The 27,247-nt window shown below is 40.2% G+C and overlaps 1 protein-coding gene across 2 annotated transcripts in view; it reads right to left on the reverse strand.

Moving 5' to 3' along the window:
* mpped2a (metallophosphoesterase domain containing 2a) overlaps nucleotides 1-27,247 on the reverse strand; it is a 70,646-nt gene that overhangs the window by 12,365 nt on the left and 31,034 nt on the right. For both annotated transcript variants that reach the window (XM_073465153.1, XM_073465154.1), the window contains exon 4: nucleotides 24,894-25,119. In XM_073465153.1, coding sequence (XP_073321254.1) covers nucleotides 24,894-25,119 — 226 coding nt within the window. The remainder of the gene's footprint in view (nucleotides 1-24,893; nucleotides 25,120-27,247) is intronic.

Here is a 27,247-nt window from a genome sequence, read left to right on the forward strand (position 1 = left end):
CACATAAGCTGCACCAAGTTTCATAAAGTTTGTTCACCATTTTCCACAAAAAAACAACAAAAAACCAAAACAATGTATGCCTTGAGAATACTTTGGAAGTTGCTATAATCTCATAAAACTTTCCACAGAAGCTACAAGGATACAAGATGCCTGAAATTAAGTGTCATGCAAGCCATTCAAATTGAAATCAGTGCCTTTGCTGCAGAACAAGAACTACTTAAAAACAAATAAACCGTTTCCAAATTAGCAGGAACCACAGATGGTGAAAAAGAGCTTGCAATACTCAAAGTTTTTTGCTTTTGTCCTTGTATTTTTACTGCATAGAGAGAAACTGCTTTGAAAGAAAAACTCTACCTTTTACCACGTTGGTTACAGAACTGATGTTTACACCGGACCTCATCAATTCATCCACTGATATTAGCTTATTACAGATGTACCTGTATCAGCAGAAATAAATTACATTACATGAATGTTTAACAGAATGCATTTTACTGTTCTTGCCGAAATGTAAGACTGTAGCTACAACTAAGGAAAACTTTCATTATGCATTTATTTGCCAATTATATTCTTGGTTAATCATGTAGGCAATAAAATGTCAAAAACAAGTGAAAAATGGCATCATATCTTCCCAGAGCCACATACTTTTTGTTCATATTTGTGTTTATGTTGAAAATGTATATAAGCCAATATGTAGTTGGATGTTCTTTTTACTTACAAATAGAAATATTGTTATAAGCCTCAGAAATCTAGTATCAGTCAAGCTTTATGTGTGAGAAGTAGTAAGTAGTACTTGTTGTAGCACTAGTACAGAGCTACAGTACCTGTGGATGTGGCAGGTGGGGTTTGGGAGGAGCAGTGAGGTGTCTACATGTGAACATGGAATCCAAACACTTTGAAATATGGATATGGATTGTCAGGAAGCCGGGCAGGTCTGAAGAAACTGGAGACCAGACTAATAAAAAGAGGGGGAATCAGGGTCCTATTCAGGGAGCCTGTAGGGGGCTGGGGGCAGGGGCCGAGACCCATTCAACCTGCCCTGAGACACAGGGACAAGGGTCCCATTACTCTATCCCAGCCCTGGCCTCCATGAACTTGATCCTGAAGAACAATAAGAGAGTAAGAGAGGGGGAGGGTGGAAGTGGAGAAAGAAGTGAAGGGAGGCAGGGGGGAGGATGATATCTCTGGGAAATACGTGAGCTTTCCTCAGTGACAAGAACTGACAGGCGAGGTTTCATTTCCCAGCTCTGCTCCAAGGACCAAGACTGAAGTCTTTTTTTCAAACAGGACAAGGTGATCAGAAAATCGAAGAATGACTGCACTTCGTTGCACAGGTGTGTCTTTCAGGCTGTTCACCCTCTTACTGCTTTTCTTATTCAGCACAAAGACTACAGCTCCAGGTCTGCAAGTTAATTGAAAAAGAAAAAATTGAAAAAGCTGTTTGAACATCTCAAACTTTCATTTATGACATACAATACTGGGAGCAGAAAAAGGATGAAGGAAATTTATTAAAAAGGACCTTTGTGTGTTTGGGGCAGTGTTCGTCATTGTGCCAATTCAGGTCCAATGCTGAAGGTCTGCTGCTCTTCAGACCAAAACACAATTTTTGCAGAACGATGCTTTGACATAAATTAGCCTGCAGCAATGACATTAAAAAGTTTGGGCATTCAGGCATTCAGGCTTCAAATTGTTGTAACTTCAATAAAAAGCCAGACTGTGTCCAAAATCATTCCTTCTTCAATACATTACTACTATTTCTCTATTTTTCTTTGTCAGCCTTCTTTCCCTGCATTTAAAATAGTTCTCCACATATTTAGTATTTCACTGCTATAACATGATGAAAATGATCAAAATCAATGCAGCAGAACCAGGATTTTTTCTTTTCTATTTAACACATTCTTCTTCCCAAAACCTAGCACTTCTCTTACATATTTCAACTCTACTGATAACAGTCGAAGAGTCGTGTATGTATTGCTAGTAGTGGCTAATGCGAGCTCGGCCCTCCTCACTTCTTTCTAACTCCTCATCCCTAGATTTTTAAACCTGTAGTTTTCAGACCCGACCTGACTTGAGTGACATCACTTGAGTCAGTTTATCAGATTTCGCGCAGCTTTTTCTTGAGACATTAAAGGCTTTATACAACTTTTTGACACAAGTAGTGGTACTCCCAAAGACATATAAACAGACTTTGCGTAAAATATGCAAAGAGCCGTAAGCCCATTCAGACTAGATGCCGAACGATATTCAATCAGCCAATGCCAATACCAACATCCTGCTGAAACAGTTAACATTATTGGGAATCTAATAATTATACATGATCCCCAACACCTTCTTCTGTATTTTTAGTCCATACTGATGATAATAGCCAACAGATATATCGGTCTTTCTCCACTTCACCTATATATTTATACTCCACACCTTTTGGATTACGGCTGGTATTGTTTTTTCCTATTGTTCATGTCAATGACCTTACAGCGTGAACGGATTCAAACTAAAATTTGACATCACTGTGTTTCTCCTGTATGTCGAGTCAAGGGGGTTGAGGACATTAAGCAGAAGGAATTGACACCATATAGTCGACTATTGTAGGCTCGATGTGTCGCACAATGCAACGTCAAAAGTAGTAAACAAATATTGGTTAGTTGTTCAGTGCAACTTATCTTCCATTAATTACTAAAACTTCTTCTAAATGTATTTGCTAACATAATGATGCTTTGGCTTTCCTTGTCACAGTCAGATCAACAGGAAACAAACATCATCAATAAAGCACATTGCAAGATGTTTAATTACATGACTACTTTGATTATATCGATATATGTCTGCTCTGCAGTGTGGAATTACTCTCCTCTCGAGGATTATGAGAAAAGAAAGCAGCAGGTTTTCACAGATTGCTGTCAAAAGGCCGGGAGCACACCCTGCCTTGTCCTGACATGACAGGCCAACCAGTCTTTACTGAAGGGGTCTAAGGTCAAGGGGGGGAGGACGAGGAGGGGGTGTTAAAGGCAACAGGAAGGGCCACAGGGTCAAGCCAGTGCAGATACATGGCACTCTGTTCGTGGTCATTGTCTCGACCTTACAACGCGTGGATGCTAGTGGGGGCACAGAGACGCAGCAGCAACAATAGGCACAGGAAATGCACACAAACTGGCATTGTTAGTTTCATGGGTTTGTATACAAAGAGCCGGAACACAGAAAAACAAAACACACAAGGGCAGCCTGTACAAAGGAGCCCAAGACTTGTACAGACACACCCATAAAATATAAACCAAAGAATACAGAGTTATTTGATGCAATCCATTCGGGGCAGAAAAGATGTTTATGAAGTATCCTGTAGCCCAGTTAACCTTGCAGCTACCTACTGTATTGGTACTGATTATCATGCCAATCAACAAAAAGATGATCAATTTTGATATTTGATTGTTTGTTCATTATCACGCAACGATAATTGACATTTCTTTGGTTCCAGCTTCATAACATGAGGATTTGATGTTTTTCTCTATTGCACATTGAACATTGTTTTTTTTGTTTTTTTAACAAAACAAGCTATTCAAGACATCATTTCCAGATCAATTTCACTATTTTCAGACACAACAAAACAATGAATCTGGAACTGCTTTGACTGATAAATGGATAATGTAAACTTCAGGTTTGTTAGTTGCGGCTCTGCAGCTTTCACACTGGCCACAAGTCATTCCATTCAGCAATCATTTTGGCATATTCCTATATAAACATTTCCTACATATAACCGTCTCTATTGTTGGTTCTTTGCCTGACACTGATCACTGAAAGGAGGTCACAGTTTGCCCACCTTTTTATTTATGACACTACATCCCTGCTGACACCTGGGTGTTCCTACCACCCACATGGGGTGTCTAAATCCAGCAAGTGGAGATAAGCAGAGTCCCGTCCTTGCCACTGAATCTGTGCAGAGGTCAGCAGGAAGGAAGGGAAGTGCTGCTGGACGATGTGAATGCTATCGCCCCTGAGCAGAAACAAGTAGGTAGGCTGCCCTTCTGTTTATGGAGCCGTCGTTACCACTGTGATTGATGGCTCACCACAGACAATCCACATCTCCCTCAAGGGCCAGAGACGAAGTGGGAGAAGAAAAAGTGTGGGAGAGTGTTTGTTTATGGAAAAACCAGCAACTTGAAGAACCAATTCCAGCTGTGGTGAATGTGAAGTCCATTTTTTGGAGAGGTCTGATTTTTCATGACAGATGTGTAATTCAATTAATGTCTTTCATCATTCAGAGTAAATTAATTGAACCAAATTTAGTAGATTATGAGTTCAGTGAATGCAAAATGTTATGGCTGTATGGCAATCTCGACATAAAATGGACAAAGGTATTTGGACACCTGAATGTTACAGCCAGATGTGATTTTGAACATCTCATTTCAAACCATGGGCATTAATCTGTTGCTGTAACAGCCCCAACTCTTCTGGTATTCATTACCATTGGTGAAGTCCAACACTGATGTTTGGCAAGAGAAGTTTTGGCTCTTGCCAGTTCATTCTAAATGTGTAGGATGGGGTGGGGTTGCATTTAGGGATCTGTGCAGTTAAGTTAAGTTCTTCCACACAGAACAACTTCTTTAAGGAGGAGGCTCTGTACACGGGGACATTGTCATGTTGAAAGAATCCAAACTAGAAACTCTGTATTTGGGCACCCTACTATCAGAAAGTGTTCCCTGCAGCTGACAGAAAAGCCATTGCAAGAAGACTGCTAAAACCAGCCATACCTGCAGTTGATGACTGGCATTATTTAAGATATCTTCAAGATGGATACAATTACAAATCTTTACAATATTTGCATTAAAAGCTAAATCTATTACAAATTACTTGATGTGTACATACTTGCTGACTTTCGTAATCCCCATGTATTCTTGTCTTTCATTCTATTTAGTGAAAAATGTAGGTGTTGGCAACACTTCTGATGCCTATTTTATTCTTTGTAACAATTTTATCTTTGGTATCTTCTTCAGCACCGTTTTATTTATTTATTTTCCTATGACTACTTTTATCTTGTATTCTGCACTACACAGCTCAGGGTAATGCGTTGCTGTTTTGCACAATGACAACAAAGTCTTGAACTGAATTTCTTTCGACTGCAACAGGAGTTTTTGAAAAAATCTGAAAGTTGAAATGTGACTGAGCCCCCATCTGTTCCCATTTCACTTATATAACTGTTTTCTTTCTTCTAACCACAAAAAAGTTTTTCTTTTCTCTCCATCACACACCTCACACCTGTACAACTATCACTTGTTTAATTTTAATTTGTGTCTTTTCTTACTAATTTTTTGTAACATGATTTGAGTACTATGGCTCTGATTCTATTCATTAAGTTTGGTATTTTGCGATATATTTTCTACCCGTATTTTTATTTACTGTATTGGTCTATTGGTCCTTCTATCTCTTATCTGTCCTTCTACAGAAGGCTAGACTAGATAAGGCTATTAAGTCCTATGAAAATGAATGTATTGTATGGACATTGATATCACTCAATAACAGAGAATAATAGAAAAAATAAATAAATAAAAAAAAACAGGAAGGAAAACACTACTGTCCTAAATATCATTGTATGCTGTCACTCAATTAACTGGAACCCACCGCCCAAAACCATGAAACACAGTCTCAGACCCAGTCAAAGTACAGTAATGTACTATCTATGGACAGCAGTGTTTACAGTGTTTAATTATGAATTCAGTGAGTGTACAATAGCGTAATCCTCACCCACTGCGACGGTACACAGAGGACCACGCTTGAATTGTGGGCTGCTTTTAGAGGATGCCGACTGCAAAAAATAACACCTTGAACAGTCTGATTGAGCCTTTACCTCATCTGTTCCCATTTCACTCCTTCATCTTAAATCATTAATGTTTTCTCCCTTCTAAAACAAGAAAACTCAGTGAAGCTTGCACCTCTTTTCTCTTTATCAAAAACCTTCCAGCACTTAGCATCTCTACTGTCCTCTGCAGGCTTGTTGTCATTGATGGTATTACTTATTCATATGTGCTTCAGCCGTGCAAGCACTTAGGTTGGTGACCTTTCACACCAAACTGTGCGGAGAATAATGGCCCGGACAGTAAGGTACACTTTGAGTTGAAATCTATGTTTAGGCAGAAAAGAATAAGTCGCTGTCGTAAAAGGTACAGCTAATGCACGGCTGCCACACCTCAGGCCAAAGCAGCTGGGGACACAGGGCTTCCTCTGCTTTTCAAATATTTATCCTCTCATAGCGTGAGACACAGCATGGGATGGAAAACAAGATGGAGTCCTGCTGGGACCTGGATATGCCAGTGTACACACATACACTACAGGACAAACAGAGCAAAGAAAAAACAAACAGATGGGCAGATTCAGATGTCAGGGACATACACGCGCCCCCTTTGTAACCACAACCACCGTGTTGATAATGGTGGAAACCCTCTGCTGCCTGCCTGCTGTAAGAGCAGCCTGGAGTCTTTAGCATCTTCTCTGTTGAATGAGCAGGTAGCCTGAGGTCGGGTTCAGGGGACCGTCTGCTGACAGATCGCCTTTACTCCCTGGCTGGTTGCTGAGCCATCTTGGGCTCCCTTCCAGGGGATTGTGATTGCATTTTATAGCCTCGAGCAGCCTCCTCATGTCATGTATCCCTCCTCATGTCGCAGACATCTGGTTAGCTCTGGGCTCTTCACGTCTCCCCTGTGCTCCCCGCTGTGCTGGATCGTTTGATTAAGCCTGCATCGCTCGTAATCAGACTCAGACTCAGGCTCCTTCCATCCCCCATACCTGCAGATCTGCTTCCTGACTGCCTCAAAGTCGTGTGACGGCTGCAACTGACTCCTCTAATTTGACTAATTTTTATTTGAACGGGAAGTTTGAACAGGACGTAAGGCAACTGAAACAGCCACAAGGAGCAACCATGGTGTGTTGGGAAAAGAAAACAAGGCTTTAAATCTGGGACTTAAATATGTATTTTTATTTAGCAATTAATTAAAATGTATTATGATTATACAGTATTATTTGGAAATGGGTAATGAATCATCCCTTTGAGCTATTCTGCCTCTCTCTGCACCTTATTGTTGCTCATTTTAAGGTCTTTAGTTTTCACCTGTGCATTTTCAGTTTAATTTTAGTTTCTTTTAACACCTCATGCACTAATTGATGACATGACACCAAACAGCGCAGGATGAACTCTGCTATTCATTTGCATTCTCTTACCCGTTAAATTCTGAGCAGCATGGAGCCTATTTATTACCACTTGCTCACCTGCCCCACCACTAAGCTATTCATTATCAAGGTGACTAACCTGCACAGCCATTAGCTGCAATACTATTCATATCCTGTTAGTTAGCGCAGGTATGCTGTTAACGGGCAACGTACCATTAATTCTGCAGGTACAAAGGAAGACGTGACCCCGTTTCAGAGAGCTGCGGTGAGCCTTTGCACCGCCAGCACACAGCCGGCGTGTGTTTAACGGGCCTCATAGGGAAAAGAGACTTACAGTGTGTTTACACAGTGGCATCTCTGAGCTGGTATTAATAATAGAGCCACTTAGCATTCAGAGGCACTGGTCTCAGCCACGCTGTTTGTTTCACAGGTCATTAAATTTATGCCGCAGCCCTAATGTTCATTACAGCAGCAAACTGGCCAGGGGTCTGTAACACTCGCTCACTGTCTTTAATCCCCCGCTGTATTCCTAACACTGGCAGTCTTTTCATCCCTCGCTCATTCTGCCTCTCTCACATCTCAGTCCATTTGCTTGACAACAATCTTTTCCTGGTTTAATTAAAAGGATTGCACCAGTGTTTTCAGGTTTCTTGTCTTTTAATCGTCCGGTCCTGACTATGTTTTTCAATCACCGCACACAGGCAAAAACCAGCATTTCAAACAAATAGCTGGACAAATATTGAATGTGGAAGAAATGTTTGTGTTACACCCTTCAGAGGTGCCGTTCTTAAAACTGTAGCTGCTGCACAAAGCTGTTGCTGTGCGGCCAGTTTGGCCAGTTTCACCTTGGTAGGAGATGCTGGCAAGAGGAAGCTGATCCCTGCTCAGGCTTAACTGCTGGTAATTCCACTTCCACTGTGAAAACACCAAAGTCACCGTGCTGCAAGCTAACAGAGGCTGGAGGTCAAAATGATAGACAAAAGGCACACAGAATGTGAAAACTAATTAAGGGGTTTTACAAGTTTTTTATAGAAATAACGAGACTGGAAAACAGCAGGGATTTATACAAGCTAACAGGGAAACTTGAAGAAATGAGTTTATGATACTTTCAGTTTCCTTTAATTTTTCCTTTTTGGTCATTATTTTCTAAACGATTAACCTTCTCTGTCTTGCACCTCCATACTCTCTACACTCTTCCCTTTAAGCACCCATCTTTTGCCTTTCATCAGGTGCTTAAGCAGAAAAACATCAATCTGAACCACCTCACACATCAAAAACATGAACACTCTGCCTTTGGGCAAAAGCAGCAAAACACAGCAGTCCTGACGGGGGGCAGATTTAATGTGCGAACCAGGCAGGGGGCACGTTTAACATGCACACACCCAGTAAAATCAACACTGTGTGGATTCATGTTGCAGTCACAAACAGCAGCTTGGTCCCACAGGCTCCAACCGCCCACCAATCCCTTCATTATTCCTTAATGCGACTGATTATTCTCTAGAAAAAAGAAAAAAAAGCACTGCCACACAGTCCTGCAGGAGAAAACACAAACACTTTAAGGAGCGAGCAAACACTCCGTTTAATCTAATTAATCCTCTTGGAAATGTAGCGCACTTTGAAGGCCGACTGTACAGCTGCTGGAGGAAACCAACAGCAGTTGGACCACAGAGGAAAACAGAAATGATTCCCCACAGGAAGAAGTTTTGGGATTCAGATACTGACTGTTCATGCAAACAGACTCCTGACCACTTAGAGCCACATGTCCAGACTGCTAAACTTTGTTTCAAGAGTCCAACGATTAAATAGATTTAACATTAAAGTTCAGGCTCAAAACAAAAATATTTCATGTATTCTATTACCTGATGGTGCAAAGCAAGGTACCTTCTATTAATCTAATGTAAAGAAGAAGTAAAGCATCTGCAAATCTGAAGCCAACAGAGGTAATGTTATAGCGCTCTACCCCTTTCAACCAAAGTGCTAGTTCCGGGCTGGTACTATTGCTGGTTGGGAATTAGTTTAACCTGCAAACTTTTTAAGAACTGCTTTGCTTCACATCATTCAGTCACTGTATAGGTCTCCAATTTCCCAGCATTGCTAAGAGCAACTATGGCAGACTACATCGACTCTTAACAAGTGTTGCTCCTGGCTTTGCATGCCTACATTGGCATCAAAACATGACTGGCCCTCGGACCACTGTTTCTTTTTATTTGGCGTAGTGAAAATCTCTTGTTTATTCTCCCGTGGATAAGTCAGAACACACTACACTAGCTCTGGTTTTTAAAAATGGCGTTCAAAAGCAATTATAGTTGGTCCTTGGTCATAATAAACCAGCCTGTTCTTTGTTCTAGACCAGCAAAGTGTTAGTGTCGCTCTGGGAACCAGTTTTCCTGGCTGGTTCTTTGGCTGTCGAAACACAAAGCACCGGCTCCGAATCAGAACCTGACCCCACTTGGTCAAAAAGGGGTAATCGACTGAGCGTTAGCCTCATTAGTTACTTTTAATCAGATGGAAAGAATCTTAACATTATCCACAATGACCAAAAACACCTCAAACAACTCTAATAACAAACCAGCAAGCAACTAATAACATTAAATCCAAATGGACTCAAAACTTAAAAAGGCAGCCCTCAAAAAAATGGTTTGGATTCTGTGTTCCATTTTCTATTTAGCTACTTAGCTAGTTGGCATCTCCTACTAGATGTCATTCATATTTAACAGGTCTTTGTACTATTTTTGAAGGCCCCGGTCATTGTCACAATGCCGCAAAATCAGCTAATGTTTATTATGTTAAAATGTCCTGAGATCGATGTCATCCCTTTTCTCTCAAATGTTCCTGTTGGTCTCTCCTTTTTGCTGTTCAAAGTCTAAAAATGCCAAAAAGTCCATAAGCACATTATTTCATTTTGTCACACGTACCCTAAAGATTATAGAAACAATTATGTTTCTTGTTAAACATCAATCAACTTCAATTTCTTTGACAAGAATGAGGATTCACACCAGAATCGATGAGTAGAATTTCTACCAATATTGATTAAACTGAAATCTGAAATTGTACTCCGTGTGTGTGTGTGTGTGTGTGTGTGTGTCATTACATGCATCTGTCATCCCTTCTGCCTGGTCCAGAGTGTTTGCAGTGGAGGATCAGAGGCTATGCAGAGCGTCCAGTCGTGTGGCTCTCTAATTAAAGCTGACACTGCCACTGAAGCAAGCCAGCTCCTGGGTCAAAGGTCACCTCGCAACCACTGACACAAGCAGGTAACCGGCCACTGTGAAACAGGCTGAAAGACAAGTCGCCACCACCAGCCTCCCTTCCTCCACCTCCTTAACCTGTCCTCCTCCCCCACTCATCCCTGGTTCTCCTTGCCCTCCATCTCATTCACTCCACCTCTCCACTCACAAGTTTCTTCTCAAGGAAAAAAACACCCGCTTCCACAAATTTATCCACTTAATGACATGAGAGAGAAAGAATAGAGACAAAAGAGAAATGGAGGAAGAGGAAGGGCTTTCAAACAGCGGCAGCGGAACATCTATAGGAAACTTGCACTTGAGAGTCTTTTCAGCACGATGAAAGAGCGGCAACGCTGGTGCGAAGGCCATCATCGGAGGGGCCAAACATGTCACTGGAAAAGAAAAATACTGTAGGTGGAAAAGTGAAGTTCCTTGTGTACCTCTAACATGAATGATGCTATCTGTTCACCAACATAAAAGCACGCTTTTGACCTTTGCAAGTCCGTCCATTTACAGCAAAGTGGTCTGGACCTTGGTGTGTTTTCTTGGAGATACAGTGAAGAAAGAAGAAGAAAAAAGGTATTGAAGGATGCTGCTGCTGAGGTAGAAGGCGCAACTGCGCTGAACAAAGCCATTTATCATCCTCACATTGAAAGTAAAAAAAAAAAAAAATCCGAACTACTGAGTAAAAGAGTCCCTTGACAAATTTGGTCAAGTACAAGTGAACCACAGCTTGTAAACAGAAGTCACATGGACTCAGAGGTCTCTTGTTTACAGATCAGAGTTGTAGTAGCACGTCGACCCTGTAGGTCAGACACCGCGGGCTGCAGACGAGGCCAGTCAGCTGAGTAGTCGCTACAATTCCATCTACAGTGTTTTCAGGCTTTATTTTGTGCTGCTCAGCTTTCTGAACACGAGGAACTGCTGCCTGTCAGATGTCAACTTCCACCTCCTCCTCTTTCTGTTCAGAAACCCTCACGCTTGTGGTTTGATTGGGTTTAGATGCTCGTTCCTCTAACAAGCTGTGCTGCTGCTGCTCTTCTTGTGGTTTATTTGATATGGACACACAAATACACACCAACAAACTGAATACACAATTACAATGCATTGTATCGACAAAGTGCTTACTTTATTTGAAACAACATCCCCACTAGAGCTTTTGTATGAGCATAAATACGGAAAACAAATATAAAAATATATAATTATTTTTTGGTGAAAATGATGCTCGCATGTATTGGCAATTAGGGGAGGGTGTCATATGAAAAAATTACTAGTGCAGAGGGTAAAAAATTATGGTCTACTAATCTTCTTTAAAAAATTCTCAAATATGACACTGTGTTAAAAAAGCCCCAGTTAGAAACCAGTATTTGACCAATAAACAAAACAATTGACAAAACTAAAAATGAAATATATTAAACTGTGGTGAGCTTCCGGAAGGTCATGCCATGTAGGAACTCCCTCACAAATACCCAGTGGTGGGAGAAGTACACTGCTCAAAAAAAAATCAAGGGAACACTTAATTGTCACAGTATAACCCCAAGTCAGTTAAACTTCAGGGATATCAATCTGTCCATTTAGGAATCACAAGTGATTGTGAATCAATTTCACCTGCTTTGGTGCAAATGAAAGTGACAACAGGTGCAATAGAGAGGCACAAGCAAGCACTGCCAGAGCTCTACAAAATGACCTCCAGCAAGCTACTGGCGTGCACGCTAAATTGATTTATCAACTTTTCAAATACTTTCAGTTAGTACCAACACAAAGTATGCAGGTGAATACTCAAACATATTTTTCATATCAGTCAGAATTTTGCAGAATGATTAATTTATGTGAAAGATCAGGAAAAAGACAAAAGCTCAATCAAACTCACCTGGGACCTGGAAGACCCAGAAACTGAAAAATGTCTCTGTTTCTTACTGGAACCAAATTTAGCTGAAGCTGAGATACATTTCCTTTCAGCCTGGTATGTGTCTCGCTGCCAGAGATGGATGTGTGTTCTTCACACTTTTGAAGAAAATATAGGGCTTCCAGATAAAAGATGGAAACCAGATTAGGTGATAAGAGCTGACGACTCTTATAGCTGCCAGTTCTGTCACAACACGCAGAGCAGGAAAAATCCTGCTATAAGAGACTATTGTGTTTTATGCAAATTGTATATGCATTAGTTACCCCTAAATTTGGTCGCACAACTAAAACAAAAGAGAGACGGTGTTAAATATATCTGTCTCTATGTCCCATCGAAGAGTTAAAGCCATCGACACATTTCAGAGTCAACAGAGCTCTCACTCACTCTCTTAAAAACACACACAAGCACAGACATGAAAACTGACAGAGACAATTACACCTTCCACCCGGAGGCTCCATGTGTACTGTAACTACAGTCTGTCCACACCGTCGGGGACGAACAGTGATCTGACCTCAGAGCAGGGCTAACAGTCTGCTGCACAACTAGAGCGAAGAAACACACCACCGGCTGAAACACAGCTGTCTCTCTGCATTATCTCACATCATTACTTTTATTCACAGAGCGCTCAATCTTACATCACACTAAAGGTGGGAACCTCACAGGAGATCGTGCTGCAGACATAAACAGATTAAAGACTTAAAATTATTCATTATAATGCTAGGAGATGAGCAGAGCAGGAGGTCAAATTACCCACAAAGGCCTATTAATTTCTTTGAAAAGAAGATGTACTACACCCTTCCAATCCAAAAAAAACAATCAATACCATATAAAATCCTGATGTGTAGAGTTTCCGAATCAATAGCAAACGAAATGACTAATCATTTTTTTATTGGATCCGCCAAAAGTGTCAAGAAAATGTCAACACAATTCTCAAAGTGCTTTGATTTGCAACAGGGGAAAAAAGTGATTGAGGATAAAACTGAACAAAGTAAAAGAAAAAAGGCATGATTTTTCCCTGCTGTAACAACAAATTTTTTTTTTTTTTTTACATAGAAAATACAGTAATTCTCCACATTTCTTTATTTAGACTGCATTCAAAACAAAAATCTTGACAAGTATAAAAAAATACTACCTAAACTGGATCATTTTCCTTTTTTTGTGGTAAATTTGTGGCCTGGATCAAGAGCAGGATTCTGGCTGTGTCAGCCCTTTTCCAGACCCGGGAGTGTTTGATGGAGCTGCTGGGCCGTCGTGTGGCAGACCTCTAGCTGCCCGGCCGGTGACTGATGCACACGAGGCCACGGAGGAGAGCTTTATTAAACGATGGCGAGGACCCATCACTCTCCCTCTGACATATTGGGGGCTCACCTTGGGGTGTGAGCGGTGGGGTGCACCAGGAGGCATCAGCGAGATATGAAACATTTAGTCCGTCTGAGTTAACACACACTAGTGATGACGTATGGTGTGTGTTTGTTGTGTTTGTTGTGTTTGCACGTTGCAGTTTTGAATTTTGACTGCGTTTCATATTTTTCTTGCAAAAGGGCCATTTAAGAAACATGCCTATGTGTGTTTGTGCATATGTGCCTTTGTGTGTGTGTGTGTGTGTGTGTGTGTGTGTGCAGGGTGAGTCATTTAGCAGGGAACGCTGTGAGCCGTCATACTGCAGAAAGCGAGGGCGCAATGACAAATCCATCACTTAACCCTCTCATTCATTCCTCTGACACACACTGGGGAAACTTAAAACACACACACGCACACACTACAGCTGCAGACCTGGAGAGCCTGAAAGGACAAACCGCTGACACCCCTCCTCCTCCTCTCTCTGCAGTCTTCATCACCAGCTGCAGGAGGCTCCACAATGTCTAAACCTCCCCGCATTCGTAACCTGACGACCACCTGCAGCTGCACCAGCACCCATGGGTGCACCAAGACAAGCCAACAACAACAGCAGCAGCCATACACAGACTTTTGCACAAATAGCAGGAGCGTCCACTACAACTGGGCCCTGTTAACAGATGCGATTTCCATTTTACGCTCCATTAAGTAAAGGTGTCACACCAACATCAATAAATCATTATCTCATTAATTCTTCAAGTATTTGTGTAATTAATGTGCTGCACTGCTGTCCACTAAAAACATTTCATTTCAAAAAAGTTGTTCAAGAAAATGGGGGAAAAAAACAAAAAAACATTAAAAAGGTATTTCTTAAGAACAACAGTGGTAAAACTTTCAACATACACTTAGGATAGGACAATAAAAGGTTTTTATCACGGATCAATCAATAAGTTGATCGTGGTGAATTTTCATTATCAAGATAATTGCAAATACTCCCGAACATGAGCGACTTGAAAAAGCTGTCTAGCTTACAGATTTATTTTATTTTGAACAGCCTAAGTCTGTCACTATGGCTAAAGGCTTGGCTTGAACATTGTATCCCCCACAAAAAAAAGTTAAATCAGATGTGTCTAAATACTAGATACCGATGAGGTAACCACTTTATCCTATATTTGTGAAGGGAAACCTTCTGATTTATGCCTACTTATTTAAGATTCTTAGATTGTTTTTCACAAAAAAAAAAAAAAAAAAAGGTGTCCACTCTGTGATGCAATCAAATAATTTGATTCCTCACAAAATGTAAGATTAAAGCGATTCCAGTATGTCAATCTTAGTTTTTCTTTTAAAGTTTCAATATTTTGATGATTATCAGGATATATTATGAAATGCAATTATGTTGGACAAAACTGTGACATGCGATTTTCATATCTTCCCATGCCTACATGTAATTTGAACAATTATGTATTATTCAAGCGACATTTGATTTTGTAACTCAAAAATGTTTTTTTAAGTCAAATGTCAGAAGATAGTGAAAAAGCTCATTATAATTTCCCAGAGCTATAGTTAGTGTTCAAATGACTTGTTTAAATTAACGATTAAAGTAGCTGCAACTACAGCATGTGTGTCATTTTGCTGATGGCAATGAAAAACAATCGGTTACTAAAATAGTTGAAGATGAATTTTCTGTTGTTCTGGCTCACTGAGTAATTGTTTCAATAACATTTGATACGTGATACATTGAGAGAGAATGTAAAAACTTTCTAAAAAGTCACACAAGGCAAATGCTATCCAAGTAATCTATGACTGTCAACATCTTTTTTAAGAATAAAAATAATATCACTGCAGTGTTCAGGAAAACAACAATTTCTCTTAATGCTCTAATTAATTGAAATCACAATTTTCTTGTAAAACTGGGGTGGCGACTGTGTAAATAGAAAGAAACCCGCTTTTTTTAATCACTACGTGCTTTTGACCATCAGAGGATCAGAAAGTTTCCCCAAACTAACTCTGCAGCGTGAAATAAACAAGGCCAGAGCGACCATGAAGCCCTTGACTTCTTGGTGACGGACATTTGTCAGGGCCCATTACCTCATCGGAGGTAACGCTGCCATGTGCTCACACTCTGACAGAGAAAATAGTGTGCGTCTATGTGTGTGTGTCTGTGTGTGTGTGGTGGGCAGACAGCCAACACAAACTGACAGAGGCTGGCGCCAGCAGAGGGGTGACTTAGGGGTGATTAAGCTAAAAGCAGCTGACACAAATGTCAGACCTCAGCGACGCAGACAAATGACAACAACATGAAGTTATAAATGCTTGTATTCATTTTCACTTGTGTTAGAGAGCTGTCCAAAAATATACTAAAGTTATGAAAAGAAGCACAAAATTATTTTTCCATTTCAAATATTTAAATACAGACAATTGGAGACCAATTTTTGGATGCACAATGGAAAAGAAATCAGTTAAAAGGTGGCAGAGGATTATACATTTGTATAAGCATACGCATCAGTTCAAGATCAAGAAGCTTCATAATGTTTTTAATATTCACAAGCATGAGAATTTCAGTAGTGCAGTAAAAATAAACTTCTATAATAGAACTCTAAGTATCACGAGTACAAAATAAATTGGGGTCATGTTCAAGAGAGCTTTTTCTTACAGGTGAGTGAAGCAGGTTAAGTAGAAACATAATCAGACCTATTTTCAGGCTCAGTGTAGAGGTAGTGCTGAGAACTAATTCACCATTAATTTCGATTTATCTGCATTGAGAAATTTCTCACAAAAAAATATCCTGGTTCACAGGTCTCCTGTCTAAATAAGTTATTAAAATATGGTAAATACTATCTGTCAGCGTTCGAGTACATGAAGATGCTGTTTAATTGTGCTCTCGTAAAAAGTGCACATAAAAAGCTTAAATGGATTTAAGCATTTTTTTCCCCACACCAACCTGCAGAGGTAAGATCTTTAACTATATCTAAACATAAAGAAAAAATTAAAAGGGCTTTTAGGACATGCACACGTCCTTAACATTTGAGTACACCAGAAGTCTGCAGAGAAAAGAAGCTGAAGAAGTGAGTTTATCATAAACTTTCCTTTACACTGCTGATCAGACAGGAACTGGTAGATGTGGAACTGTCACGTTAAAAGTCCAAATAAAGTGAATACATTTTAAAAGTCTTTGTTAGTTTCTTTGTGGTCTCTCATTATTTTGTTTCTGTCTAATTAGTTCTGCAGGTTTGTTATGTTGTCTGTAATGAGGACGTGACTTGTTATTGTCAAATGAGCCATCAGAGTTTTTATGCATCTATAGCGAGGGTTAGCAAGATTTTTTTTAAACAGTTAATTGAAAGAATATTGCAACCACTTTCCCTCAGTCAGTGTTTTAAAACTGCATCGTCTCAGAAGGAGAGTTAACCACAGTATGTGTGTGTATGTGTGCTGTTAAGGGTCAGGGGTGGTCCTTATTTTACAGCATCAGGATGTTCGTTCAACAAAAGGCCACCTCCTGAGAGAGAAAGTATGAAAGAGCGAGCAAGCACGTGTGAGAGAGAGAGATGGGGGTAACATGGCCAAATGTATTTGGACAGTCAAACGTTACAGGTACTGTATGTGAACGTCATTCTGAAACCAGCAACGTAAGGGCTGCATACAACTAAAAGGAGACACAAACAGATTTATCAATTATTTTAAATAGTTTGCAACTAATTTAACCCAATAGTTGACAACTATTTGATATACTGCAGCTCTAATAAGCATTAACCAGCTGCTGTAACAGCCTCCAGTCTTCTGGTTTCAAGTTGTCCACCAGATGTTGAACCTGCATCAGCTGATTTGCTCCAAATCAGATACAAAAGGTCCAACACTGATGTTTGGCTGATGAGGTCTAGCTCGTCTCTGTTCATCCCGAAAGTGTTAAACAGGATTTAGGTTAGGCTTCTGGGAAAGCAATTTCTTTATGGACTTTGCTTTGTGCACAGGAGCATTATTATTATGTTGAAACAGGAAAGGATATTTCCCAAAATAAAGCCCATTATTGTCTTCAATATAATGGCACGCTTTAGCGCCAAGATTGTTATTAACTGGAACAAATCTCTGGGCCAAAAGTAGACCTACAGAGGTGAATGAGATAGGGTGTCCTAATACTTTTGGCCTTATAGTGTAGACAGAGAGACAGGTAGATAGAGGGGGAAGAAAAGGAGTTCAGAGGAAAACAAACGTTACTGATCTCTGACATCCTCGTAATGGAAACAACTGAGGCTAAACATGCTGATATACAAACATCACCACTGTGTCCCTCTCTCGCTTCCTCTCCCTCTCTCTCCCCTGCACACACAAACGCACACACAGACACACACAGTTGACCTTTACAGTGAAAAATGAATACATGAATAAAACTAAAATCTGCAAATGACAAATCTGCATTTGGCCCTTCGGGTTTCCCCTGAGGTGCGCTTCTGAGAGTCAAATGAGGGCAGTTGGATTTAATCTGCCGCCTCTGGGAGGCACACACACATGCACACAGTTCTGCAGACTGATTTGCTATCGAATAAACCAACCAAACATTGATTGCCATTTCATTCGTTAACAGGGACCAAACTAAGAACTGTAAGGAAAAGATGAGAGGGAAGAAAATGAGATGGCAGGAGGAGGCTGGGAACAGAATGAGAGAGGGAAATGAGAAGGGAGGAAAGAAAGAGATAGGAGAGAAGTGGAAAGAAGAAATAAGGGGAGGAGGAGGAGGAGAAAAAATGATAAGAGGAGGAGAGGAAGCTAGAGGAAGGGAGGAGAAGGCAGAAACCCCAGTGGACGAGGCAGAGGGGGAGAGAGGAGGGCTGGGCTGGGAGGAGGCAGCAGAGGGAGCAGCAACAGTTTGACCTTCGACCAGGGAGTTAAGTTGTGGTCAAGTCCAGAATCACAAAACGGTTTAATCCCTACAGAGAGAGAGGGAGAGACAGAGAGAGGGACACACACAGACACACAGACACACAGACACACACACACACACACACACACACACACACACACACACACACACACACACACTCTCTCTCTTCTCCCACCTCGTACTTCTCTGGTCTGAATCAGTCAGCAGAGCTTATCAGAGTCCGCAAAACCAGCAGGATTCCTCACATATCTGTGGCCAGCCTGCCGTCACTCCTTTTACATTGATGTCTTTGAATTTATTCATAGTTCAGTCTACAAAACAATGACTACTCCCTATCACGTGTCTTCAGAAATGCTTATTTTGTCTGACCAACAGTCCAGAAAGACTAAGCAATTGCAATTACAGGGAACAAACAAAAGCAGCAAAGAAATAGTCAAATTGGTTAATTCAGTCAATATTTAGATTAGTTTTTTGTTGATCAATTTTATAGGTGAGATTATCTATCATATCAGCACAGATCGTAAGTGTTTTAAGTATTTAACCCAACTCAAAAGCCTTCTGATGGACTGGAGCAACACTCAACTTTTTACCATTTACAAAAGGGCCTAAAACAGAGATTCATATCCTGCATTAAAGAAATAGATTAAAGACAGAAGATCAAAAAAGAAGGTTAATAAACACATGAAATGGGAGTTAGAGTTCAGAGTTTTACTTTGCACAAAATCTTGTTGGCTGGAACAGACAGAGTTAATGATGTGAATAAAATCCAAAACTGTCCAAGAGACCTTCAGCCCCTCTTAAAGAGGTTTGATTGACAAGGTGCAGAAGCCTGCTCATCTTTCCAAAGTGTGTGTGTGTGTGTGTGTGTGTGTGTGTGTGTGTGTGTGTGTGTGTGTAGGAGTGTTCAGGTATTCGGTCTGTTAAGCATCTGTCATTAAACAGTGCGTGTTGTGTGTCTTTCATGGTACGCTGCTTTCACTCCAAGACGGAGTGAACCGAGCCAGTTTTCAGTGAACACACAATCAGGAGCAATGCAAGGTTTAAAAAATGTCTCGTAAAGGATTTGTTCAATGAAGAAGGTAGTTGGTAAAAGGGTTTTAAAACAGGATGAAATGAATGATCTATCAAGAATATTTTGTCCTTTAGTTTATAAAATCGTACAGAAATAAAAAATGAGGAGCCAAAACTATTAGTCGAACCTCAAAATAATAAGACACTATTTCTATACTTCAAATTATTTGCTGGTTTATCTTCTTGAATGCCAGGATGTGCTTCTTCTCTGTATTTTATAAAATTCAATTTCTTTGAGTGAAACAAAACAAGCAAAAACACGTAACCTTGGACTTGGATTTTCTTGGACGTGATTTGAAAGATGATTAACTGAAAAAATAATCAACAGCTTAATTGCTAGTGAAAATAATCTTAAATTGCAGCTCCAGTTCACTCTCTATGCCTAATCATTTATATCACCTATTTATTCTGATAATGAAGACTCAAGGATATTTTCATATGGAAGTAACTCCTTCATTCAAGGCGTTTATGTTCTAGTTTCAGCAGCTGAATTTAGCAGGTTTCTCATTGTCTCCATAAGAACAGACTGATTTTAAAGTGTCCCTGAATGCAATGAAATGACAAAAATGACATTTTCTTTTTGGCTCAACTCACAGCTCAAATAAAAGCAATCTGTGACAAATTAAAACAGGTTTTTTTTTGGAGGAGGAACCAAAAAGAATAACTCTGATTTTTTACTCATGTAGCTTCATGATGGCCATGTAATTTCTTATATTACTGAAATAGTGTCATGAATGTAGGAAAAACTGAAATTCATAGCTCTCTATTGACATAACAGAACAGAAACCATGCAATTTCAGAAATTAAAATTCTTATTACCATCCTTAGGGGGAATATTTGCCAGCTTTTAACCAGTTTTGTATCATTTCAATGTGGGGAATAAATGCAATTAAACAATGTTAAACTAAAAATCTTCATTTTGCCTGCACCAAGAGTCCCCCGCTCATTTGCAGATGATATGTGTTTAGCTGTATAATGAGAACGTTTGTGAACAGGCCGCCATTTTTTTTCCTGCTTGAATCTAGATGAGCCAAAACTAAGCACTGCCTGGCACCCAACTTGCAGTACATGGCCTACCTGTGAGTTTATTAGTCTGGTTAAGCTCACTGCAATCTGGTTATTGTAGGTTTTCAACCCTTAAGAGTAAAAGTGAGTAACAAAGCACCGTTTTCTCTGTTTATGTTGCACCACTTTCAAAAATATTTTCTATTCTTTCTACTGATTAGACAGACTTTCAGCAGTAAAAAAACATTTTAAGTCCTCTGTTTTTAAATAAATCTCATCTCTGAAGACGTTCTTCTCCAGCAATAAACCCACAGCTCAAGGATTGCTCGGATTTCCAACATCTGGGGATATTTTCCCCTCAACACTGAACTCTCTTTTTTAGATAACTAGTTTATCAGATACTCTAGTAAGATTAATTAACTGGGGCAACTTGTTGGCAAAATTTCAACATAGACACATATTTGAGTAACCAAAAAGCTGTGTGTTAGAGAGCTTGGCCTTGTTCAAATCCACCTCAATCCCCGAAGAGTCGAGTTCAGAAAAGGCTTTTCTTCCACAGTTTTTGAAGATATAAAGCTGAAACTATCAGCGTGGGAAAGAGCAGATCTTTACCGATATGATTTGAAAACATTTTTCGTTTGCGTGTGCTCCTTCAGACATGGATGTGTCCAGAATACTTTCAGCATAAACATTTTCTACTGAACAAACTGCTTTTCAGTGGTATATCTAAATCTTTCTGCTGTAAATGGCCACATGCTGAACTGATAACCTGATGCAGATAATTATAAAATGGATTAGGTTTGAAAAGCGCTGCAGCAGAATGTCATTTTCATCCTGAGACCTTTAAAAAACAGACATTTAAATGATGGATTCATGAAAAAAATGAAAGGCAATGGGAAGAAGGGTGTAATGTTTATAATCAGTCAATCAGAGAAGAATGTTTCCTTCCATCCTGTAGAGATGAAAACCTGCAGTGTCATTATGTGTAATTATTGTGTACAAACTGCTGTAACCTGCTGCTTCTCCACGATTTCCTCAAGAAAACTTCAGAGTCCTGTGGTAGAAATCTGACTATTTGATCCCATAGTCCCATAGTATGCTTTTTTGTGTAAAACACAAAAAAATATTCAAGGGAATTTCATAAAACACAACTGAGAAGATGAAGGTGAGTATTAAAACTTTTGACTGTGCTCGTGATAATCTAGTGTAATCTAGATAAAGTAATGTATGTATATAGTAATGTGTTGTGTGCTATAATATCTGTACTGTGGACAGTGAAATGTGTTTTCATTCAAAGAAGGAATGATCTGCTTTTTCCATCTTACATGCAAAGTGGCTGATGGATTAAAAAAACTGAAAATTCTATTCTTTAAGCAAACAGCCTTTCAATGACATTTGGTTTCTGCTGTTGACATTTTTCAATTTGAGCTGGATGGGGGTGGGAAAAGTGAGTTCTGAAATTTTCAAAAAGTTTTAAACTGTGTGGCATTTGGGGTTACAAAAAACAACAACGGACCATTGGCTGGCATTTTCATGCACACGTCATAGCCAAATACCATTGTTTTTTTTTGTAACATCTTAAGGAAACTTGGCATAAAACTGAAATATCCTTGCAAGTATTGCTAAATACACAGCGGTGGAGCGTAACAAAGCATATGAACTTAACTACTATATTATTGTACAATGTTGGGTTACAGGCAGTATATTCCAGTTTGTGAGACTTCATAGGTTCACTATAAATATTATGCTCAACATTTATTTGATTGCTGTTACGCAACACTTAACATGCAAACAGACGATGAGCTTATACAGTTGAAACTACACAAGAGTGTATGGAGTGGTTAGTCCAAACGCTTCAAGGACTTCCTACATTGTCAAAAGACTGTTTTAATGTCTGGCCAGGTGTATCGTTAAGTTTATACTCAGAAAAAGGAAGATAATTAGCATTTACAGTACTGACACATTTGTTTAAGTGGGAATGAGAACTTCTACACTGTTATTACTTATATTCATGTACAGATATGAATAGTTTTGCCACCACTGAAAGCAGATGTGTGAATACTGAACTAGCTGAAAACCTGTGAACATGTTATTTCATCGCGTCTTTAAAGCAGCACAGCAACCCACTGCAGCTACAGCAGCGTTTATCAGGTGGTAGTTACACGCTACATTTCCTGAGTGATGCCGTCGCGTCCTGGCCTGCAGCAGCAAACCGCTGAGGACTCGAAGGAGCTCGGGCCACCCAGGCGGTGAGCTGGTGAGCTGTTGATGAAGTGAGGGGTCACTGCAGGGCTAAGTGAGACCTCACACTGGACAAGCAGGCCAGACCTAGGGCCACGGTGGCATATGGGTGTGAAGGAGGTGAGGAAGCTGAGGAGGGGTGGGGGTGACGGGGCGCCAAGCTGTCCACTCCGCCTCTCACGAGACCCCCAGCTGTCACAACAGACACTTACCAGCCCTCACACTAAACACCCACCAGGGAGAGGGGGGCAGCATCCTTCCTCTTTCAAACAGAAGGATGGAAAAGAGGAAGGATGGAGGGAAAAGCAAGGGTAATCTCTTCTTCCTGCTGCTGTGAAGTCTGAGGAATGCTGGGATCTGCCCCTGCTGCCATCCTACGCCACTTCTGAAGCCAGGCTGCAAACCTGCTAATTATAGCCGCCAAAGGATGAAGGTGTGACCTAAATAGTTATTTTAAGTCTGGAGCAGACCTGTGAGAACCACTGCGCAGAGAGAGCAGAGGCAGTCGCAGCATGGCGGAGGAAGTTCCAGCCTCGACCGTCGCACAACAAAACACAGCTGCGGTGCTGGTGGGCTGAGGTCAGACTGTAAGACTGATCAAATACTGTGAGACGACAACAGCTCAGACTGAACTACAGGGCTTTCTGTCTATCAAATGATCTAGCAACGGTGCCTGGAACCAAGAAAGGGATCACAAGGATACTACTGTATGGGCAAACTACCAGCATCTGTCTAACATTAGTTCTATGAGGATTTTTGTCGAATCAAGCTGAAATTATGAGATCATTGATTTATCATTTTTGGTAATTTATTCAGAGGAAAAATGCCAATTTTGGTAGTTAATTTAATTTCTGTGTTATTCTGTGTGTTCTTATCTTATTTCAATTGAAGATATTTCTTTATGATCTCGAGACAATATTTTTGACATTATTTTAAAACTAAATGATTAACTGAAAAACAAAACTAGCTAAATTGACCTATGGATGTAAGTAAGTTCCAGTCCTATTTACTGTAATACAAATAGCAATGTTGATGATGTTTAACCCTTGACAGGGCAGGATGGGGACGACTCGATGTAGTCCATGATGCTTAATGTAAACTGTACTTTATGTGAGCTTTTGTAGTAGATTTTAACACAAGTTTGACAAATTTATCTTAATAGTTTCATGCTTTTTTATTATGTTTTGTGTATCCTGTGTATCTCTTCAAGTCTCTGTGTGTTTTATGTTTCACCTGCCTGAAGGTGATTATTGTATATAAAACAGGCGGCTGTAAAAGCTTAAAATGGTGTGCAGCTGCCTTTTTTCCAAGGTGCAAAGAAAGTATACCAATTGTGTGTGACATAGTAGGTGTAAAAATCCTGGATAATGGTTTTGCTACAAACAATAACATCCGTGGAAAAAAGTTTTTCGTAGACTACTCTTCTTGCTTCAAGATACAGAACCTACAGTTCAACCCAGGAATCAATTTTGAAAAGACACCAATTCATAAACACGGGTTACCATTTCTAACATCAAGGAGTATGAGATTTTGATGTACGTGTACATCCATGAATGCAGCAGTGGTCTCGGGGAGAGTTTTCTCCCATCAGGCACTTTCTCTACACCAACATTTCTCACTTTAATAACACTCCCACCTGCCTCTGTTTGTTGAATACATGCTGCTTACACCATTCCTGAACCAAACACACCCGCCCACCCTGCTTTCTTTCCACACCTGAGAGCCTATTGACAGAGTGTCCCGGTAACACGCGTATCACTTAACCCTGTGTCAAAACACAGGTGTAACGTAAGCCTGGGGAGCAGGCGAAGGTCCTGAGCTCATAAAGGAATGTGCGAGCTGGGAATAGCACCCTGCATGGAAGAGAGGCCCCTCGCTGAGAGCGTACAGCAGAGTACAGAGTTACTACAGGGAGGAGAGCTGGAAAACAGCCAGACACTGACAGAGGGGGAAGGCACACCTTCACCTCAGGGATCCACAACACAACAAGACAAAATTGTGACTCAGCTATAATGAAAGACAGAAAGTGAGGAGAGTAGTTTTGGATGGCGGATGAAAGAAAGAAAACAGTTGGTGCACTTACCATGGCGCCCCGTATATTCGGAATCCCTTTATGGTGACGTCTGAGTCCTGCAGGTACACACAGTTTGTGAGGAGCGACTGGACGTTGTCAAAGTCCTCTGGTTTGAGTTTGGAGACTGAGGGGAATCGGTAGTAATCCTGCTTGACCAGCTCGGCCATAAAGTCCTTATCGAAGGTCAGCTCGTGGTTCCCAGCGATCACCACCTTGAACTCGTACGGTAGGCCACCTACAAGAGACAAAAGATCAGGGAGAGGGTGGTGAGCTGCAGTCAGATATCCACATATGAAGCTCTAGTCTGTATCTCTTCTGATAGAATTCATACGGATATTGAACTGAGCTGAAGATGTTGCAACTGCATGGTGTTCATCTGGCCTTGCAGGATTTTCGGTATAACAATTTTTTAAGCATGAAATGTAAAGATATTGACAATTTTCAGACCATTTAGACAGCACTAAAACTCTCGAATCAACTTAAAGTTCTTAACTGGAGCTAACTTTATAATCCAGATGACGTACAATATCAAAGTTACATAAATTAACTAATTAAGGCACCAACCAATAAGCTTTGTTTTTCTATAGCTGTGATCTATAAGGTTTCTCACATCAGATGTGGTTTTTAATCCACCCTAACGAATAATTAAAAAATTAAGAGGCCAAAAATCAAGAGATCAGCGTTTGATCCATAAATTATCAAACAGATTTGTTCACCAGTTTTTCACAGATTCTTTCCGAAGGTTTTAATATCCTGTGTCTGCTTAATGTAATGCCCTTTTTAATATTATTGCAATGAGAAATTAATGAAGCCCATTCACACTGAGAAAAGTTTCAATCTGTTAATCAAAAATTTAACAAATAAAGATTTAGACCAACTCTTTACTCCGCAGTGATTCAGCATGCCTGAAAAATACAGGTTGTTGCAGAAACATGACATACACAAAAGTTTGAGGATTAAAAGTTTTGTTAAATCTTTACTTGTACTTCTTTTACTGCATGTTGTCAGCAAATCTTTATAGGATATTATTGAATGTACACTGAAATTTTGACCTCACTGAAAATTATTCTTTACACTTCACAAATTCTTCACCTGCAGCGTATTTTGTCCATCCCGTGCAGCTCTGCTCTCCATCAAAGCAGAACAGTATTTTATAAAATCACAACAGCGTTGTACTTTCTACCCGGTCAGTGTATTTTTACAGAAACAGCAGGCTGTCCTAATATTTTGTACATGAAACATACACTCCCTCAGTAGCTCCCTGTATACCTAACCCTGAGCACAGATCAGGACTGGAAAGAAAACTCAGATAAGTGGAGGGAAAAAATACCCTCAATTCAGACAGTCAGAGAGGTTACAACCATGGCTAACGGCTCTGCTTGACCCCAGCAGACCACCGTCCATCTCTGCAGACACCAGGCAGCTGGGAAAAGCATGAACCTGAACTAAATAGAGGAGAACATCCATTACAATTCTCATCCCCTCATCTTTCAACTTCTGCTGTGCCCTTTTTCGCTCTCCTCTGTCAAGGTGATTTGTCCCGGTTCCCCTCCACCATCAAGAAACTGACTTAATACTTTATTCCAGCCGATTGAGCACTCAACCAAAGGGTCTGGCCTTCATCACCCTTGCTTTCTCTCTCTATATTTCTTTTTTTCCCTGTCCTGGATTCTGTTTTTTAGGCTGCCTGTTGATTTTGTTCAAGTCTTCCTTCCTTCCTGTCTTTTCTAACTTGATCTGTAGGTTGTCTGCAGGGTAATTTATGTGCAGTGTTAGCTGAACCATATAGGGAAGAATGGGTGCTGAAGCTCCCCTGACCGCAAATCACAGCAGCCTGAACTAAGACAATATAATTTATAATAGGCCTGCAACTAATGGTTATTTTTATGATTGATTAAAATGCTGATTCATTTCTCAATCTATTACTTGGTCGATAAAATGCTATAAACAGTGAAAAAAGGTCACAATTTTAGTTTGGTCACTTTCAAATAATACATAAGAAAGGCATTAAATCCTGGTAACTGGACTGAGGAATGTTTTGCGAGAACAATGAATACTAATCAATAATTATTTCAACTCCCAATTTACTATGGTTTGCATAAAAACTGCAGACAGAATACTACAGAAATCGTTTTTTAACCGACAGCAGCACTTTAGAAGCTGGCACTGACACAAGTGATGACTGAATGACTTACTAATGAGTTCATCCTGATTATTAAAGATCATTTCTTAACATACTGTCATATCGTTTGGATACCATGTGGTGCTGTGAGAAATCACCACCTCCAACGGATTAAGGAGACCTTAATCATAAAACAGTCCTCGGGATGAATGTGCAGTGCTGGGTAGCCTGTATTAATTTG

The sequence above is a fragment of the Pagrus major genome, chromosome 4 (genome assembly GCF_040436345.1).
Source record: "Pagrus major chromosome 4, Pma_NU_1.0".
In the NCBI taxonomy this organism is placed as follows: domain Eukaryota; kingdom Metazoa; phylum Chordata; class Actinopteri; order Spariformes; family Sparidae; genus Pagrus; species Pagrus major.